The sequence below is a fragment of the Brienomyrus brachyistius genome, chromosome 19 (genome assembly GCF_023856365.1).
Source record: "Brienomyrus brachyistius isolate T26 chromosome 19, BBRACH_0.4, whole genome shotgun sequence".
In the NCBI taxonomy this organism is placed as follows: Eukaryota; Metazoa; Chordata; class Actinopteri; order Osteoglossiformes; family Mormyridae; genus Brienomyrus; species Brienomyrus brachyistius.
Genome location: NC_064551.1, coordinates 19,124,016 through 19,141,529, shown reverse-complemented (window position 1 = coordinate 19,141,529; position 17,514 = coordinate 19,124,016). Strand labels below are relative to the sequence as shown.

The window sequence follows — 17,514 nt, the reverse complement described above, 5'->3', positions numbered from 1 at the left end:
TACGGGGTCGGGGTGGGTCTGCGATACGGGGTTGGGGTGGGTCTGCGATACGGGGTCGGGGTGGTTCTGCGATACAGGGTTAGGGTGGGTCTGCGATACGGGGTCGGGGTGGGTCTGCGATACGGGGTCGGGGTGGGTCTGCGATACAGGGTTAGGGTGGGTCTGTGATACAGGGTCGGGGTGGGTCTGCAATACGGGGTCGGGGTGGGTCTGCGATACGGGGTCGGGGTGGGTCTGCGATACGGGGTCGGATGTGGGTCTGCGATACAGGGTCGGGTGGGTCTGCGATACAGGGTTAGGGTGTCCCTGCGATGCAGGGTCAGCGTCTATCTGCGATGCAGGGTTAGTGGAGGTCTGTGATGCAGGTTCGGGACGTTGGGTCTAAATCATGCCCGCCAGCCAAGGAGGTAGGAAGAGCCCGATGGTGCCTAGCAGACAGACAATGATAAACATCCACAGGAAGATGCGGTCGATCACCATGGCGACATATTTCCAGTCCTCCTTCACCTGCAAAAAGAAGACAGGAACTAGAAACCAAACAGTGGCGAAAATCTAAAACCAAATCGAAAAAGCACTAAGGACTTAGGATGTGTGACGACCGCAATCATGCTAATCTTATGGTTGAGGTTTCTAAGCTAAAGAAAGCAGAACTTCATGTAAGGTCTACAGACAAGAGGCACTCACAGAGAAGTCGGCATCCTCCGCTCTTAGGTGTTCCGCGATGTAGTGCACCCCTTCCAGAGCGCGGACGACACTGGGGGAGAGTGCCAGGGTGGCGTCTGACACTAAGTTGTCAATTTTGAAGGTGCGCTTGTTGGGGTCGAGCCTTCCCCCCAGCTGCCTGGCTACACCCTCTAGCCGAGACTGCAGGCTCTGCTTCTGGGGCAGTGGGCTGTAAGCACGCTGGCAAGGTGAGGCAAGATGCAAGGAGGCCAGGGCGCCCAGCTCCACATCGCTGCAGCGCCCGTCAACGTCCGTCTCCTGCAGCCAGCTTTTGGAAGTACTCAGGTGGGCATTCCGGCATCGGGACTGTGTCCGGTGCTGCAGCAGCAACCGGCGACGTCTCTCATCCGGGACAGGTCTTTTCATGAAGAGCCACCGTGGAATGAACTCCAGGAAGACCGAGTGCACCCAGTGGGGCATCTTGTGAGTGCTGGGGGAACGGTGATGCACGTTCAGCACAAAGACAGTGATCACGATGGAGAGGGTGACGAAGATCATGGTGAATAGGAGGTACTCCCCGATGAGTGGGATGACCAGCGAGGTGGAAGGGATGATCTCAGTGATAAGCAGGAGGAAGACGGTGAGGGACAGCAGCACTGAGATGCAGAGGGTGATCTTCTCCCCACAGTCTGAAGGCAGGTAGAAGACCAGCACAGTGAGGCAGGAGATCAGCAGGCAAGGGATGATGAGGTTGATGGTGTAGAAGAGGGGTAACCGGCGGATGATGAAGTAGTAGGTGATGTCTGGATAGATCTCATGGCAGCAGTCATACTTCTTGGTGTTATAGGTGCCTACAGCATTGATGATGGCCCACTCCCCGCTCTCCCAGTAGTCCTTCAGGTCCACCGTGTTCTCAATGCGCTCCAAGTCAATCTTCGCTTTGTCGTAAGTCCAGGAGCCGAACTTCATCTTGCAGTTCTGCTGGTCGAAGGGGAAGAAGGTGACATCGATGCTGCAGGAGCTCTTGTAGATGGCCGGTGGCACCCAGCGCACCATTCCAGTGTAGAAGAGATGCGCTTTGGTCATGTGGGTCACAGCAAATTCCCCATCCGCACTGAGGGACAGGAAAGCAGGAATGATGCTACCTAACCATCAACAGTAAGACGCAAGGCATGTATCCTTAATGCTGTGATTTTATCTATGAGTATACATTGTTACAAAATTGTTGAGCAAACAAGACGACAATTTAGATACAAAGACAAATCAACATGTATATTTCTGAAATGTCAGAATTTTGTAAGGAATATATGTTCTACTAAATTTGGTCCCTTGCACAGCTTATACTTTTTCAAACTGCAATTCAAGATATGAGCACTAGATGGCAGGATAATGCAGCTTTGACTGTTGTTGCCATGCCGCAGACTCCGTAGATACTTTATTAGGTATACCTAGCTAGTACCGGGCAAGACCCATTTTTACCTTCAAAATCTCTGCAAAGGTAGACGAGTAGTTATACTGTTATAGGTGAATTTTGTGATTGCATACGAAAGCCCACCCCCCGCTCAGCACACTCACTTGTTGTACAGGACGATATCAGGGACCCAGATAAGCTCGGAGGGAACCCGGATCGATGTCACGTTGTCGTACTCTGACGGCTTCCATCGTAGTTTATAATCGTTCCATTCCTAAGAGACAAGTAACGTTCACAGCCCACAAGGAACGCGTACAAGCTGATGCTGTTATTCTAAAAATATGGCTGACATCCATACTAAGATATACAAACAGAAACTATATTACCTTAAATCACTTATCCATCCATCACTTATGGTCACATTATTTTCCCTTCATGATAAACACGCAAATTATAAAAATAAAGACAAAGGACGGAAGGTAACTGTTTTGTATTGACATATCAGGCGTGATTCCAGTTTGTATTGCTGGTGAATGAAAATGAAAGAGAAGATTCGATGGTGGAGTGAGAGGTGAAATCAGAAGGTGCCCCGCAGCTCAGAAATCCCCCCCTCCAGGGGCTGTTTCTTGTGGTTACTCGAATCTCACCTGTTTCAGCCACACATTGGTTGTCATCATCTGATTCTTCTCATCCTGGAGAGAATAGGGACAAGAGAGTGGGGTGAGTCTGGCAGCTGAACACTTTGGGGGGGGGGGGGGGGGAGGGGGGGCATCACAGCCGTGAAGAGCAGCCAGCCCCATCTTCAGTAATATCCAAATGATGAGCCGCACGAATGACTGAAGCTGTGGTATAAGGTGATATTCGAATGAAACATGTCCTGGCTGCAATGAGAATTTGCAAGGACAAAAAGATACATAAGAAATCAACCTGGAGAAAAAGTTATTCTGGAGATCAAAAAATCTCCAATTTAAAGTATCATCTTTTAACCAGCTGGGAAGGTGTCCGTGACGGACGAGCATCCACCTTAGCAGCCACTCACCACGTCTATGAGTTGGGCTATGGAGAGCCCAAACTTAACGATCACCACGTCAGAGATATTCGGCACAGGCCTGGACCACTTGTTGTAGCTGATGAAGAGCTTTTTGAAGAGCTCGTCCTCTGCGTGTGAGTGGGTCTTCTCGAGGCAGAATACTGCGAGACAGAAGCACACGGGAGGCCGGGTGTTACCTCCGCAGGTCTTTGCATGTCCACAAAACGCGAATAAGCCGCTATAGCGTCACTCCAGCACTGAAGGCATTTGCTGACACCTGTAGGAGTTGCTTCTCGTGTCACATGTTTTTCAAATTGCCTTTTGGGAGAGTAGTTTGCATTAAATATCTTTTTTTATACAGTTTGTGACTGCGTTAAAAACTGGTACATGAAAATACATCACTGATCCGACTGCGCTGATTCCTAAAACCTGGAATTCTTGGTGTTGTGCAGCGTGCTTCACAGTCATTCATGGAAAAAGCAGTTGTAAAGTAATAGACTTTTCAGAAACGGAATATTTAAGTTTCCCTCCGGAAAGGAAACTTCACGCAAGATTTAAAGTCTTAGTGTTGAAAGTCTCTCATTAATTATCACACTCTAATCAATGCAGGCAGCATGTTAATAGTCAAGGGTATCAATGAACAAAATATAGGAATAATTCTTACAAGAGATGTATGGGATATGTAAGAACCGTTTGACGCTATGAAGATTGAAATGTTAAACTTTGCATTTAGATATTTTACAAGTGATTATCCTACTGTAGATTTTGGCATGTTAGCTCACCTGTCTCGCAAGTTTCAGTAAACTTGTTTGGGTAATAATATAGATGTCAGGGACTTAAATTTGATTTGGTGAATGAAGGTTTGTGTTGGAGATGCACTGGATTTGATTTGATGAATGGCCATATGAGCTTCAGCGTTGTGCTGGAGATGCACTGGATTTGATTTGATGAATGGCCATATGAGCTTCAGCGTTGTGCTGGAGATGCACTGGATTTGATTTGATGAATGGCCATATGAGCTTCAGCGTTGTGCTGGAGATGCACTGGATTTGATTTGATGAATGGCCATATGAGCTTCAGTGTTGTACTGGAGATGCACTGGATTTGATTTGATGAATGGCCATATGAGCTTGAGCGTTGTGCTGGAGATGCACTGGATTTGATTTGGTGAATGGTGATATGAGCTTCAGAATTGTGCTGATATGCACTGGATTTGTTAAACTGCAGGGTGGAAAGTTGGTCTGCTGCACTGACAGAAGCTCTCATCAAGAGAAGAGAAGCGGCACGTCAGCTGACGAAAATGTGGCTGTGATCTCCAAACCCAAACATTTCCTCAATGCCCAGTCTGGTTTGGGCTCTCTGCCACACTGAGGCACTCTGTGATTTAACGTTAAACCCCACCCCTGTCAGCAGCTCCTTTCAAGCTCAAGGTGCATCAATCAGGGTGCCGAGATCTCACTGGATTTGCTCACATGTCTGGGATCCATGCCCTGTTTTGCTAGGTGAGAACACCAGCAGTAAGTAGATATAATAAAGGATACATATAAATATAACAAATGGTTGTTTGCTGAAATTTGGGGCACAATCTCAAATACACATTCATATTTAACCTGCTCACACAGTTCAGATGAAAAGTTTGCTGCAAAATCATGAAACTGATTGATAATTAGGAACAAATGTTTAAATACACTGCCTGTGTAAGATAAATGGCAAAATTTGACGACGAATGATATGTTTCTGCAAAGATATTTGTATCTTTGACTCAAATAAACATTAGTTTAGTTGTGGCTGTAGCAGAAACCCAAGCAGGGCTTATTGGATAATGTATCCTATTATTAAGCAGTATTCCAGTGCTAATTACAGTGAGCTAAATTAAGACCAAACTCATCAATGAGGCAATATATTTATTGCCGGAACATACATTGCTTTAACAACAAATGTGAGGTAAAGTGAATTGCACACTTACTTGATTTACATAGAAGAAAACCACCGATGAGTATAATTTTCAGGGTGACGAAATCGCGCCCCATATTGCACCCAGTACGTTAATGTTAATGTGAACTTCTTTAGCAAACATTCGCTTTAATTTTCCGGGTAGGTGATACCTCAGAAGAAACTGTCATACCAAGATTTTTGTGTAAAACTGGATCTTCAGTTTCATCTTTCGTAAATCCTCTCGTTTTGCAATGAATAAAAAAAACAAAAACATGTTTTTCTTGCTATTCCTGCAACATTTTTATTGGAAATTATGGGAGATTTGGCATTAGTCGGATTTTTTTTACATAAATTGCGAATCCACAACGTTTTAAAACACCTTTTTTTTAACCAAATATTTTATTTATATATTTGTTTTATTCTCTTTATGCCGATTTGCATATTGTCAAACTGGAGGTATAACCCTTCCATAGTGCTGAAATGCAGAAAGTATCCTGATATTATTCATTCAGAGGTGGGTCACACTCGAAACTGCGCGAGTATTAACCAATAATACAAACTTAAAAAAAAACACTGTCGACGTTTTTTTCAGCGTTTTCATATAAATGTAACGTAAGTAATTTGTCCAGGAGCATTAAAAATCTGGATGCCGCCAGACTTCCGGCATTTCTCCATTATTCTTTTACGTGTTTTTCACATCGCGCTCCTCTGTCACATAACCTGTAAGACATAATAAAGACGCACAACATTTAGGCTGTATTATATTACTGCACCGCAGGGAAATCAGACTCGTAGCTCAACAAACTTGTTTTGCAGTTCATAATAAACAAAACAACAGAAAGCGCTAATATGTGCTTGTTACTGCGCGCATTGACGGCAGCTACCTTTAGATTGAGGACAAATTGAGGATTTATCTGTTCAATAACATGTATCTGATAGGTTTCTCACTGAAAAAAAATCGAATAATTCCGGATTCAGCGTATACTACGCAAAGGGCTTCCCCGAGACATCATGCTTAGATGGGTAATTTGTTAAAAGAGACACTCGATCGTCCTTCATTCCCAAGATGTGTTATTTCCATTTGTACGCATATCAACAAGTTACTAGGCTACAGCAAAAGTAATGTCCGGACCCGTTTTTATCAAGCAAGTAATAAAAACGGAAGAATAAAGAAAGAGAACATATAGCTTCTTACCTCCTACGAGAATGGTGTCCACAATATACTAAAACAAGTATATATATCTTTTTTTAATCGCTGTTCTATACTCCAAGAAAATATGTATTAGGAAGAAATGTCATACATTTTTGTTCTCGCCTTGCCTTCTCCCCATACGTTGTTTATGGTGCTGATTCTTGGTTAATTCCTTTATTTCTCCTTGTCTTGTAATTCCAGCGCCGGGAGTGGAGCGCTCCCAGCAAGGAAGCAAAGTGGAGGTCTGTCCCTCCCGCGGTATCTCCCTCTTCAGCTCTGAAGCTGAGTGATGTCAGGAAACAGAGGAGGGACCCGGCTTTGCAGGTCATCCATCAGACGCAAACAAGAGCAGCTGACGGGCTGGCAAAGGGACACACATACCTGGCGATGGCCGTCAACACGTATAAAAGGCGTCTGAGTGCTTTTCCGCAGCCCTGGAAGTGCAGGGTTCTGCGGATCCGTGCACCGCGGGGGAAACGTCGCGATTGTTAGCAAAGTGGGAGACGGGAGTCCGGGGTTTCACGTTCTTCAGGTCCAGATAATTATAACATTTATGCGTCCCTCTTTCCGATATCAACATGTAAACTTTTCTATTAAAATTAAACTGTCTGAGCGATTGGAAGAGTATCAGCAGTGGAAACGATAGAAGGCGGTGAGATTTTAAAGTCGCTTATAGCTAATGGCAGAAAAACGGTACAATTATAATAAATATAATAGTGATGTCTTCCTACAGGAAACGAAGTCTGTGTTTGGCTTAATTACGGATATGGCTTGCCTCGAGCTACAGTCACCGTAACAGATAATTACAAATCTTCATATGATGTATTATGATTTATATAATAGGCTGCATCTCGCTTCTTGACTCATTCATTCAAGGCCTTTTGGCATCTAGACCTCAGCTTTAATATTTGCACACACGTCATTCTGTTTATTTTTTAATGTTATTTCTTACATGCAAAACGGAAATAAACGTGTTCCAGCTGATGAAGAAGACAATGAGAATTGTGTTGCCAACTTTTCAGTTTTGCAATGCGACCGATGGGGATTCAGTGTGAGAGAAGCGGTGTCACTGCAATTGTTACCGAGAGCAGCTAGAGGGCAGACACTCTAAATACAAAAAGGGATTAAAAATTAATAAAAGACTTGAATTTCCTTAGCGAAGCAGCTTCTAAGCAGGGGCATATATACCCATGAAAGCGTTGGATTTATTTCAACTGATCCAGGAGACTGTTTCCTCTCCAGTACAACAACGAGCTTAATTCCTTCTTGTGGCAGATAAACTGACGGACGCTGGACTGCAATCGATTCTGACCCTAATTTCTGAAGTAACTCGAGTTAACAGCGAACTGACACAAATTCAAGATAATTTAGTCTAAGTCAAACCGACATCGAAAAAGGTCTCCAATGAAGCGTGAAATGACTATTGTCGCAAAGTATGGTTTTACTATCTACAACTCCAGAAGGAGGTATTATTTTAAGGAAGAAGGAATTTTTGTGATTTTTCTAAAAAACACTTTTTTTTCCATTCAAAACACTGGGTTCCATACAGGCCGCCGTTTATGCGTAGCAAAGTAAGAAATGATCGTACAACACTGCGCTGCTCATCCAGAGATGCACAGGAAATGGCGACAGAAAAGAAAACGACGAACACCACATTTATGATGCACGGTAAATGAAAAGTTTATTGGGGCTCAACATAGAAATACATAGAAATGCATTTTAATGCGGACATGCTCTGAGTATCTTTGCAAATGCAGCCGCAGCTGACCTTGGACCACAAAGCTGACATCCGACACAACGGGTGTGTAGAGGTAGTAAAAGTAGGCTGACCTTCACGATTTACCCGCACACGACACTGCCCCACACCCCCCCGAACTCAGGGTTATGGGCTGTTCTCAGGGTCCCTGTCCGTCCCAGTCCGGCTCTTGGGAAGCTGAGCTGAGACTAACCGAACCCACGATGATCCACAGCAGCCAAAATACAATCATCTATAAAATCTAGTTCAATAAATGCAACAAGCATAAGGTATTATGATAAAAAGCATATTTTTGTAAGAGTGTAGCCCAGCACCCCAAATTATGTAGTTTATCAATGTGTTTTATCAACATCAGTTGTAATCCTGCTGTATTTGTATAATACAAGTTATTATTGTTATTAAATTATTATTTATCATACAAATAATGCTTGTTCGTTAAAAAAAAACAATTATATAGATATAATACAATTATGGGAAATGCTGAAAATATGACGCTGTCATTTATGTATATTTTGCTGCTCAGTGAAAAATAATCTTTGAAGATTACAGCTCCTCATACCTTCTCTGTATAAATGTGCAAAGTACATTATGCTGTATATTCCAAAGATGCTGCTTCCGTGTTTCCAAACATATCAGTCATGCCAGTTTGTTCTGCCGTCACCAGCTGTACTAAAGACGGCAAGAATCTGTGACAGTCCGCAGAGTTTTTGTCACCTTTTCCTTTAAACCGTTCAAAGTTTCATGTGATTTCAGTATATGGTGTAAAAGTGAAGTAACAGAAACTCAAGTACACCAGTACATTTACTCTGCAGAACATTTCTCCAGTGATTTAGGGAGTTGTCATATTTTAATGAAAAATGTTTCTTTATATAGCTCTTAATATAGTACATGTCCCTCGTCGTTTGTGTTATAAAAATGTGAAGCAAAAATCAAAAGCTTTTCATTTGAGGGAAATCCCAAGGAAGGGCCTGATTTGTGCAATAAATCTGAACCCAACTGGGATTGTGCTTTTGTATTTAAAAAAACTGTATTATTTTGTTGATATTCATTGCTGTTCTTAACGGACAGTTTCTGGATGCTGTGCCGTAAGGTTTAATACTTATTTTCACTAGGTCTGTGACCACAGCTGTGTTTTACTGCATCCCCACACAACATACGTACATCATTCAAGCCCGCAGTTCATAATTATAATAGGAAAACAAGTAAATTTAGTCTGGTCCAGCCTTGTTCTCTCCTGTTCAGGCTCCTGCTGGCTAAAACGGAATTAGCGCCTTGCCAGGCTGCACTCACTGTACAATGCAGGCAGTAGTGAACCAGGTAAAACCACAAGTCATTAAGACATTCGTGCTATTTCCAAGCACAGCAAACAGAGAGTGAGTTTTGAGGACTCAGCGGAGAGTGACGACCGGCCGTTTTAGCTGCTTGTTGAAAGAAGAGTAGAGTGTCTGTGCCGAGCCCTCCAGCTTCTGGGCCACGCGTGCAGCCGTAGACAGCATGGTCTCAATGGCCAGGGATTCCTCGTTAATTCTGAAAAGATCACATGACAGCGGTCAATGAGAGCAGTGGAGCTTGTGCCCTGCCTGAGTTCCCAGAGGGACACCTTAAGGTACTTTACTTCTCAGCAACCTTTGTGAGGCAGAGCCGGGTGGCTGACCTGACTCTTATCTTTACGTCGACTTATTTATCGGATGCTTTTGTTGGAAGTACAGCTGGCCGATATGGTTTTAATCGCGCTAATTTTTTTTTTCATGTTAGTCAATGTCGATAATTGGCACGCTATAATTCAAGTCATTTTTATGAAATTATTTATTTCAAGGCAGTGTTATTGTAGTTTTGACTTTAAAATTTTATTTTTATGTTATTTTCAATTTTTATGTGAAATCCAATTTAGTTTTAGTTAGTTTTTATTGTGGTTTATTGGTTTTTATTATGTTTTAGTACTGAGATATACAGCCATGTGAAAAAAATAGTTCTTTATGAAGTAATATCTACATATCAATATTAAATCTTCTTTTAAATCATATCTGTAGATGAAGGTGATGTAATTGTATCACCTATGCAAAAACAAGAAAAATATCACTTATTTAGTAGAAGAAATGAACTATTATGGCAATTTCCACTGAGGAAAAAGTTAGGGCACCTTACTGTATGCCCTAATAGCTAGTATGTCCCCCCCCCCCCCCCCCCCCCCTTGGCTGAAATAACCTCAGTGAGACGTTTCCAAAACCATCTATCAATCTCTGAAATCACTGGCAGAAAGTTCTCCCCACTCTCCAATGCAGAAATCCTTAAGCTATGTGAAGTACAGAATATTTAATGGCTGCCCAATTTTTTTCACATGACAGTAGTTCCATTTAGCCTTCATGTATGTACATTTTAAGTTTTAGTGATTTTATATGAAGGCACAGTGCTCAATATATACTTCTGTCCTCAAAATGCGCAAAACATATTCCAGGTATTTTTAATAATCATTTAAAAGTGTTTGACGTTTGTTTTTATTTTATTTCAGTTACTTTCGGAAACAATATTTATAGGTTTTGTTCGGTTATAGTTTTTATTTTCAAGTCTTCTTTCATTTCAGATAATGAAAATGTTTTCTTTTAGCCTTAAGTTTTGTCGACCATAATAACCCTGCCTTTAGGCTCCATTTTTTCTAGGAATTCCCTTAGAATAGCCCTTAAACAGATTCAGAGTTAGAAAAAATGCAGCAAATTGAATGAACTGCAAACTGAAGTCTCATTTTAATAAAATAATCATACAAAAATAAACTTTTTTGCCATAGGGCACAACAGTAGAAAATGCTGACTGTACAGTTTGTTGCTTGGTTTTTTCTCTGCCCTGCTATTTTCAGGGAATGTGTGTATTGCCAGTAGAAATGTCACCTATCATGTAAAGAAAAATTAAATGTGGTGCTCCGCTGTTAACCAATATGGGATGTGATTTGTCTCATATTTCTACATATTGAAAGTGGAATCTGTAATTGCTGGGGTTTCTACCCGGTACACAGCACAATCTGGTGCATGTCGGACTTTTAACTGCAAAAAAGTAGCCTAATGCCACAGCACCGATATCTTTTTATGTTGTTTATTAACATTATTTCCTGTGTAATGCTGCTGAGCAAGAGAGAGCAAAAACCTGGACCGTCCAGTGGTCCCCGAGGACTGGGCTGAGAAACCCTGCTATTAGGCAGTGTTACTTAGCAACAGTTTATCCAAATTTCTCATCATTTAAATTTTAGATGAGAGTAAGTCAATATGTCATTTATAACATCCAGTCCTGAATCCACTGAGATCGACACTTGAGAAATCAAGATCAGTCAGTTCTTGGAGCAATTGCGGGACAAGGACCTTGTTCAAAGGTCCAACAGTGACATCACTGCTGAGCTTGGGAATTGAATTAGCAATTTACAATCATGGACACAACATCCTAACATGCTGAGCTTATGTTTTGTTACTTTTATTTCTCATGACTGTGTTCCACCAGGCTTTGTGCTCAGTGCAGAGGGAATCCAGTCACCCAGGGCCTTGACAAGCCTGTCAACATTATTCTGACCATTCCAGTATAATAACATGGAAAGCTGAGTTCATTTTTGACAAAGATGACCAATGTGGGCAATAACTGAATACATAGAGAGAGACCTTCTTAGATTGTACTTTAACTTAGTCTAACTAACCTAGATTGATGTAGGTTTTGCAGAAAACAAGTGTGAGCAGTTTGTCCTTGTGGATGTGTGTGGGGGGGTAACTTACTTGTTTTTCTCTGCCAATGACTCCAGGATACCTCCTTCCAACTGGGTTTCCAAATCTTCTACAATCTTCTTAACCACCTCCTCCAGATTAAGGTGGTCTTCTTTGATTCCAACAATGTTCTCCTGGATCACCTCTTGGTAGCTCTGATCGCCCATCTCAGTGCTAACATACTGGATCAGGTTCTCCATCACAGCCTGGTTGCCATGCTGGATGGCCTGGAGGTAGTTAACCTCATCCCTCATGGCTTTGAGCCGGCGGGCGGAGGCAGGGCACCTGTAGAAGCTTGCAGAGCAGCGGTCAGGGTCTGTCTCCTGGTCCAGTTCGCTCTCATTTGGAGCATCCTTGGGCTCGATGAAAGGACCTTGGCTCATATTCAGATAGACCCCCCCTGAACCCAGGTCCCCATCCCCGCTTTGGCAGAAGCTGGGCACCACCACTACAGACATGAAGAAAGTGCCCAGCACCCAGAAAAGCAGCATTATGACCTACAGGGGAGACAGAAATGCAAGAATTCTGCATAAAACAAACACATATGCTGCTATAAAAATACACAGCCAACAGGTTCCAGTCTGGTGATAGTAATCAAGATAATGGATCTTGGGGTAAATCTACCTGAAAACCCCATCTGGAAGAACAATGATGCTTCCCATAGTTTCCAGATGATTCCAACATTTAGCATCTACCATGGTTGAAACCACATCGCGGGGCTCATGACTCCAAGGTCTGTGCTTGCCTCTGAGCCAAAACTTGGCAACCCAAACAGCATCCCACCTTTCGCCCCAGTGTGAAAGCTGGTTTGCTGGCTGCTGAGGTCTCTCTGCCAGCTTGCGAGGTCGTGATTGATTGTGGAGTCAGCCGTCATCCACTTGGGGGCAATTAGAGGCTCTTTCGGAGCAACCTGGACGCACGGCAATGGAAGGTCTGATGGAATTCCTGACCTGAGACAGATTACCTCTTTTTATTGTCGGGCTGCCCTCAATCTGAGCCGTGAGGAGGTTGATATCACATATTATTAGCTGGTAAGGAGATTGCCAGAATGCTGGCAGAAGGATTGGCTTTGTGTTGTCAATATCGCCGCCACGGTGCAGCACAATTGAGATGGGCGTCAAATCATGTAAAAATTCAGATTGTCTAGATTTGCACAGAAAAGAGCTGCACAGGAAAACGGCAGAGTCTGCAGCATTCCTCGTGGAGACGAAAGAGCCATTTAAATCATGGCATGCATATGCAAACATACCCATCTGTTTGCATTAACTCTAAGGGCTCAGGTTAAACTCAAGATCGAGGAAAGCTGTGGAAATTGATAATGAATAGAAATATGAATGGAGGTGACGATTCAATATAGACATGACTCTTTAGTTTCAGTTTTATTCTTTAACAAATACCAGATTATAGGAGTCAGCAGACGAAGAGTTATTTCAGTTTTAATATAAAGACTGGACTTGGAATAAAGACCTGAAGATTAAGAACAGTGTCTAGGATAAAGACATTTAGCCAGAAACATACACTGAGTTCCAGGCCCACAACCAGGGGAAAATCACCAGATTCCGAGATAAAGACTATGAGATAAACATCATATTCTGGAATAGAAGGGATACAGTCAGGATTAAAGGGTAAAAACCAGAAAGATAAAGACTGTTCTGGTGGAGTGACTGGGGTTTAGGCTCCCGGACTCGGCTGCTGAACAAGCTGCCCTGCTGAACCGCCCTTTACCATTCAGCACATCTGGAAACCTTCTTTTCGGCTTTGTTATTTTAGTCTCCTCTGCACATCGGATTGAGTTAAGTGGGGGGGGGGGGGGGGAACTCAACATGCTTTTCTGTGTTTTGTCTGAGTAACTTACATTATGACAGAATTCTGCACAATACTTTGTGACAGTGTCTGCAATGTTAGTACTAATTACTGTCCAAATGTCCGTCTGTCTATCTATCTATCTATCTATCTATCTATCTATCTATCTATCTATCTATCTATCTATCTATCTATCTATCTATCTTTCTATCTATCTATCTATCCTGTCAGCGTCCGACCACATTATATGTTTATACTGCAGGCTACCAACTTCAACAACAAAGCTAGCAACCACCTATGAAGCAAACAAATCATAAGATCATTTTCATCCTCCATCACGACAGCGGGAAGGAGGCGCTGAGGAGGCGCTGCTTGAGCTCCTGCTTCCCGCTCGGCTTCAGCGCCGCCGGTAACCCGATATGTGGGCAGCGGTAGGATCCGCGCTTTTCCGCTGTCAGAGCACATTTGGTCCGGAGGTAACAACATCAGTCTCAGCAAGAACTTGAAAATACTCCGTCTGCATTCCCAGCAAATTACATGCTGCAAAAAATGGCATGTTTACTCCATACCACAGAGACATTTTCAACTTCTTTTGAAAACAACAACTTAATGCGTAATTCTAGTTCAGTTCTATTAAATAGCGTGAGAAGACATACTAGAAAAATGTATGTATATTTTTGGGTTATAAGCTTCTGTATAAAAGCCTTTACTGGTTGTGGCCTCCTGTTTCTGATTAATCCTGAACAGTGACCGCTCTGGAATTACAGTGGCTAAGGGACCCACACTGAATGCAAACAGGACCAACCCAGATCTCATACATGCACATTACTGCTGGCTGCCAGCCTATTGTATATTTTCTTTTATTCAAATTAATGCCAACACATGCTTTGGGAACTTTTTGTCCTAAATAGCATAACAGTTCACACACTGGAATGGTTACCAGATAGAAATGGACTCATTTTAAAACTGTATTACTAGTTTCAATTGGTAGCAGTTTACGATGGATGCATGATCTGCATGAAAAAACAACTTTTCGAACCTTTATGGCTTTAATTCAGCAGTTTTACAATGGCTTTGCTCCACTTCTAAATGTATCAGCTGTTTTAGAATAAAAGTAACACTTTGTGATTACAATGTTATCATCGCTGAACACTTGTAAGCAGTTCTAATAACAGGCCTAATAGTGCATTAACCCCATTGGCCTTATGGTCAGTGAGGTGATGTGTTGTTCTGAGAGGAAAACTACTTCGTCCCGCCATGTTAATGATATACTGCAGCTGAATGGCTCCGTGAATTTTAACAAGACAAAAGGAGTCTTCTGAACACTTTGCATGTCATTCCACGCAGGCGCTTCCGCCAGCCAGATGGCAACACCCAGTGAGAAAGGAATCTAACCCCGTATTAGGGCTCTGAAGCAGAAATCAAAGCAGGCCTCAGCTGAAGGCAGCTTTCCAGCCAAATGTCTAGGGGACAGCATGGTTGGAGAATAATGAGTTTTGCATCTCCAGCCATAAATGCCTTCATTCACGTACACAGACAGTGCCAGTCAAAAGTTTGGACACACCTACCAATGGAAATGTTTATTTCTTACTATTCTCTACATTTAAGAATAATTATAAAGACATAAAAACTAAGTTACGTAAATGGAATGATGCACTGACCAAAAATGTATTTAACAAAAAAATTAATTTGTTGAGGGGGGGCAGCGCTGTGGGCCGGGACTCAGAAGGTTGTTGGTTCAAATCCCTGGGTTGGCAGCATGATCCCACCATTGGGCCCCTGACCAAGGGCCTTAACCCCAATCACTCCAGGGACTGGCTGACCCTACTGTCTCCTCTATGCCAGTCTACTAAGGTGGCCTCCTGAGATGCTTTTCCAGCCATCCTGAAGGACGTCCCACATATATGCTGAGCTCTCATTGGCTGCTTTCCCATCACTCTCTGGTCAATCTCCTCCAAAACCATTTCTGCTGTGTTTCGGTCAGGTGACCAGGTCACGTGATGCGACACTATCACTCTCCTTTGTAGGTGGCTTGCTGTGTCCAAACTTTTCCCTGGTACTGTAAATACTGGCACGTCACCGTCACACTTCAAGTGCTATTCCATGAGTTGCCACAAGGTTTCCCTAAGAGCGGGTGTGATGGCCTAACGGTGTGAGGACTGTCACCACGGTGACGGTAACTTTGACAGCTGGGCCGTCAGCCTTGGATTTAGGACAGGAGCCCACACCATGGGCTGACACGTAGCACATAGGGCAGCATTGACAGCGTGAAGGCAGATGTGTGATGACATGCCAGGGAGACCAGCCAACTGCACGCTCCTACGCAGATCAGCTCCCACTAATTAGGATTATAAGGGTGACACCACTGATCAGAAGCAGAAGGGACAGCATTAATGGGTAGTTCTTGAGTTTTCAAACTTAATTACAAAGCAACTAATAGATATTAAAATGAAAAAAAAAATACTTCCCCATTTAGAAGTTTATCTATGAGTATTAAAAGCCACTACATGGCATTAGAAAAAAAAGCTTTCTGCTCAGCTGAATGCAGGAGTGTTGAAGAGGTTTAAAATATACAAAACAGAAACTCCATCAGCCTTGGATTTACATCCACTTACATTCTTGGCTGCTTCTGCTGGCTGCCTTCAGAACTTCTCTATTAATTGCTGCACATTTACACTTTTTTACTCACTTATCCTCAGGATGTACATTTATGGTGCTTTTAACCAGTTAACCGCGTTTGCGAAATCCTTTCATTCCTTTTAAATGATTACAAAAAAAAAAACTTTTCTAAAAGTACTTTTTAAAAATTTGCAGCTAAGTGACTCTTAAGGAAGTTCCACAGAATCGACGGGTTAGACGCAGAGATAAAAATATCCTCTTTTATAGATGAAACCCGATTGAAAAAACAGGGCACTTACTGACGTGCTGCGTTTACGAGACTCCAGCAAGTTCCCGAGTCCTGGAGCACGGCTGGGCTCCGTGGATCCGTCCTCCTCTGTCCCCTTCACGGCTGGGACGGATTCCTCTCTGCACCGGGAATCGGATGGCGGCCCCCCTGCCTCCCTCCCCCTTCCTCAGTCGGCCACCGAAGGTCTCTGCAGATTCGCTTTTCCTTCCTCTTCAGTGGAAGGTGCCGGTGCAGGGAGGGGATGTTTTGAGGGAGGCTGGTGTTCAATGACTCCTTTCTTTTGCAGTGCGAGGGGCCAGAGCAAAGCCGTAATCTACTCCCCATCTGCACCCGGACTAATGGATGACAGATGAAATCCGAGGTAAAATGCAAGCAGACTGGAAAGCGCCGCTGAACTGGCAAGATGTACTCAGCATTTAAACCAAGAGAAGCTGTGAGCGCCGGCACATGAAGCGAAAATGCAAAAATACGACAGAACATGCGCTCATTGCAGTTCTCATACAATGATTATTCTTTTTTTAACGTAAGGAACACCCAACCAATTTTAGACAATTGTCGACCTTGTTTCAGGCAGTCGGTGGTATTATACCTAAAATACAAAAATTATACGACCTCATTAGAGTGTTTTCAAAGTTCTCCGAAACACCTTTAATGTAACAAAACAAATGAAGACCCGCAACCCCTTTTCGCGCACCGTATGCAAAGCAACTGAAATTTGCAACTGAAAATTGAACTAATAATTAACATTAATTTCGCCGCAAATCTGTGGAGTGACAGAGGTCTGCTTAAAACCAGCAAGTAGGCATATTACAAATCAGCAAAAAAAAAGATCTTAATAAATTAAAAAATGTAAATACATGTGAGTAAAAAAAAACGCAACAGCGGCTAAATTACGGAAGCAAAACAACAATCTGTGAAAAAATCTCTTCATACTACGACAAGGTAATTACTGCAAGTACTGTGGTAAATTTTAGGTCCTCCTCGATTATTCCTGCTCCCTGGTGTAATCCAGGCCAGCCCCACGAGTGACAGTAGAAATGCAGGTCAGCTTTGAGTTACGTTTTCCAGAGAAAAACTTA

The 17,514-nt window shown here is 42.9% G+C and overlaps 2 protein-coding genes across 2 annotated transcripts; both read right to left on the bottom strand.

Annotated features, from left to right (window-relative positions):
* Window positions 1–240: 240 nt before the first annotated feature.
* Window positions 241–6,457, bottom strand: chrna2b (cholinergic receptor, nicotinic, alpha 2b (neuronal)). The gene is made up of 8 exons (XM_048986167.1): window positions 6,235–6,457; window positions 5,924–5,986; window positions 3,887–5,759; window positions 3,114–3,265; window positions 2,722–2,766; window positions 2,239–2,348; window positions 685–1,777; window positions 241–507 (listed from the first exon to the last, which is right to left on the bottom strand). Exons 5-8 carry the CDS (start codon window positions 2,749–2,751, stop codon window positions 382–384), a joined length of 1,359 nt encoding a protein of 452 aa, XP_048842124.1. The 5' UTR covers window positions 2,752–2,766; window positions 3,114–3,265; window positions 3,887–5,759; window positions 5,924–5,986; window positions 6,235–6,457; the 3' UTR covers window positions 241–381.
* Window positions 6,458–7,886: 1,429 nt separating this feature from the next.
* On the bottom strand, window positions 7,887–16,770 carry si:ch211-142k18.1 (uncharacterized). Its single transcript, XM_048986171.1, has 3 exons — window positions 16,446–16,770; window positions 11,737–12,221; window positions 7,887–9,514 (listed from the first exon to the last, which is right to left on the bottom strand). Exons 2-3 carry the CDS (start codon window positions 12,213–12,215, stop codon window positions 9,376–9,378), a joined length of 618 nt encoding a protein of 205 aa, XP_048842128.1. The 5' UTR covers window positions 12,216–12,221; window positions 16,446–16,770; the 3' UTR covers window positions 7,887–9,375.
* Window positions 16,771–17,514: the final 744 nt, after the last annotated feature.

What these genes read in the sequence shown, in the direction of transcription:
- si:ch211-142k18.1 (XM_048986171.1), bottom strand. Translation starts at nt 12,215, where the DNA reads ATGCTGCTTTTCTGGGTGCTGGGCACTTTCTTCATGTCTGTAGTGGTG. An exon ending in TCATTGGCAGAGAAAAACAA is followed by an intron (nt 9,515 to 11,736) that starts GTAAGTTACCCC and finishes TGATCTTTTCAG; the next exon opens with AATTAACGAGGAATCCCTGG.
- chrna2b (XM_048986167.1), bottom strand. Translation starts at nt 2,751, where the DNA reads ATGATGACAACCAATGTGTGGCTGAAACAG. An exon ending in GATATCGTCCTGTACAACAA is followed by an intron (nt 1,778 to 2,238) that starts GTGAGTGTGCTG and finishes CCTGTCCCTCAG; the next exon opens with TGCGGATGGGGAATTTGCTG. An exon ending in CGGAGGATGCCGACTTCTCT is followed by an intron (nt 508 to 684) that starts GTGAGTGCCTCT and finishes TTCTTTTTGCAG; the next exon opens with GTGAAGGAGGACTGGAAATA.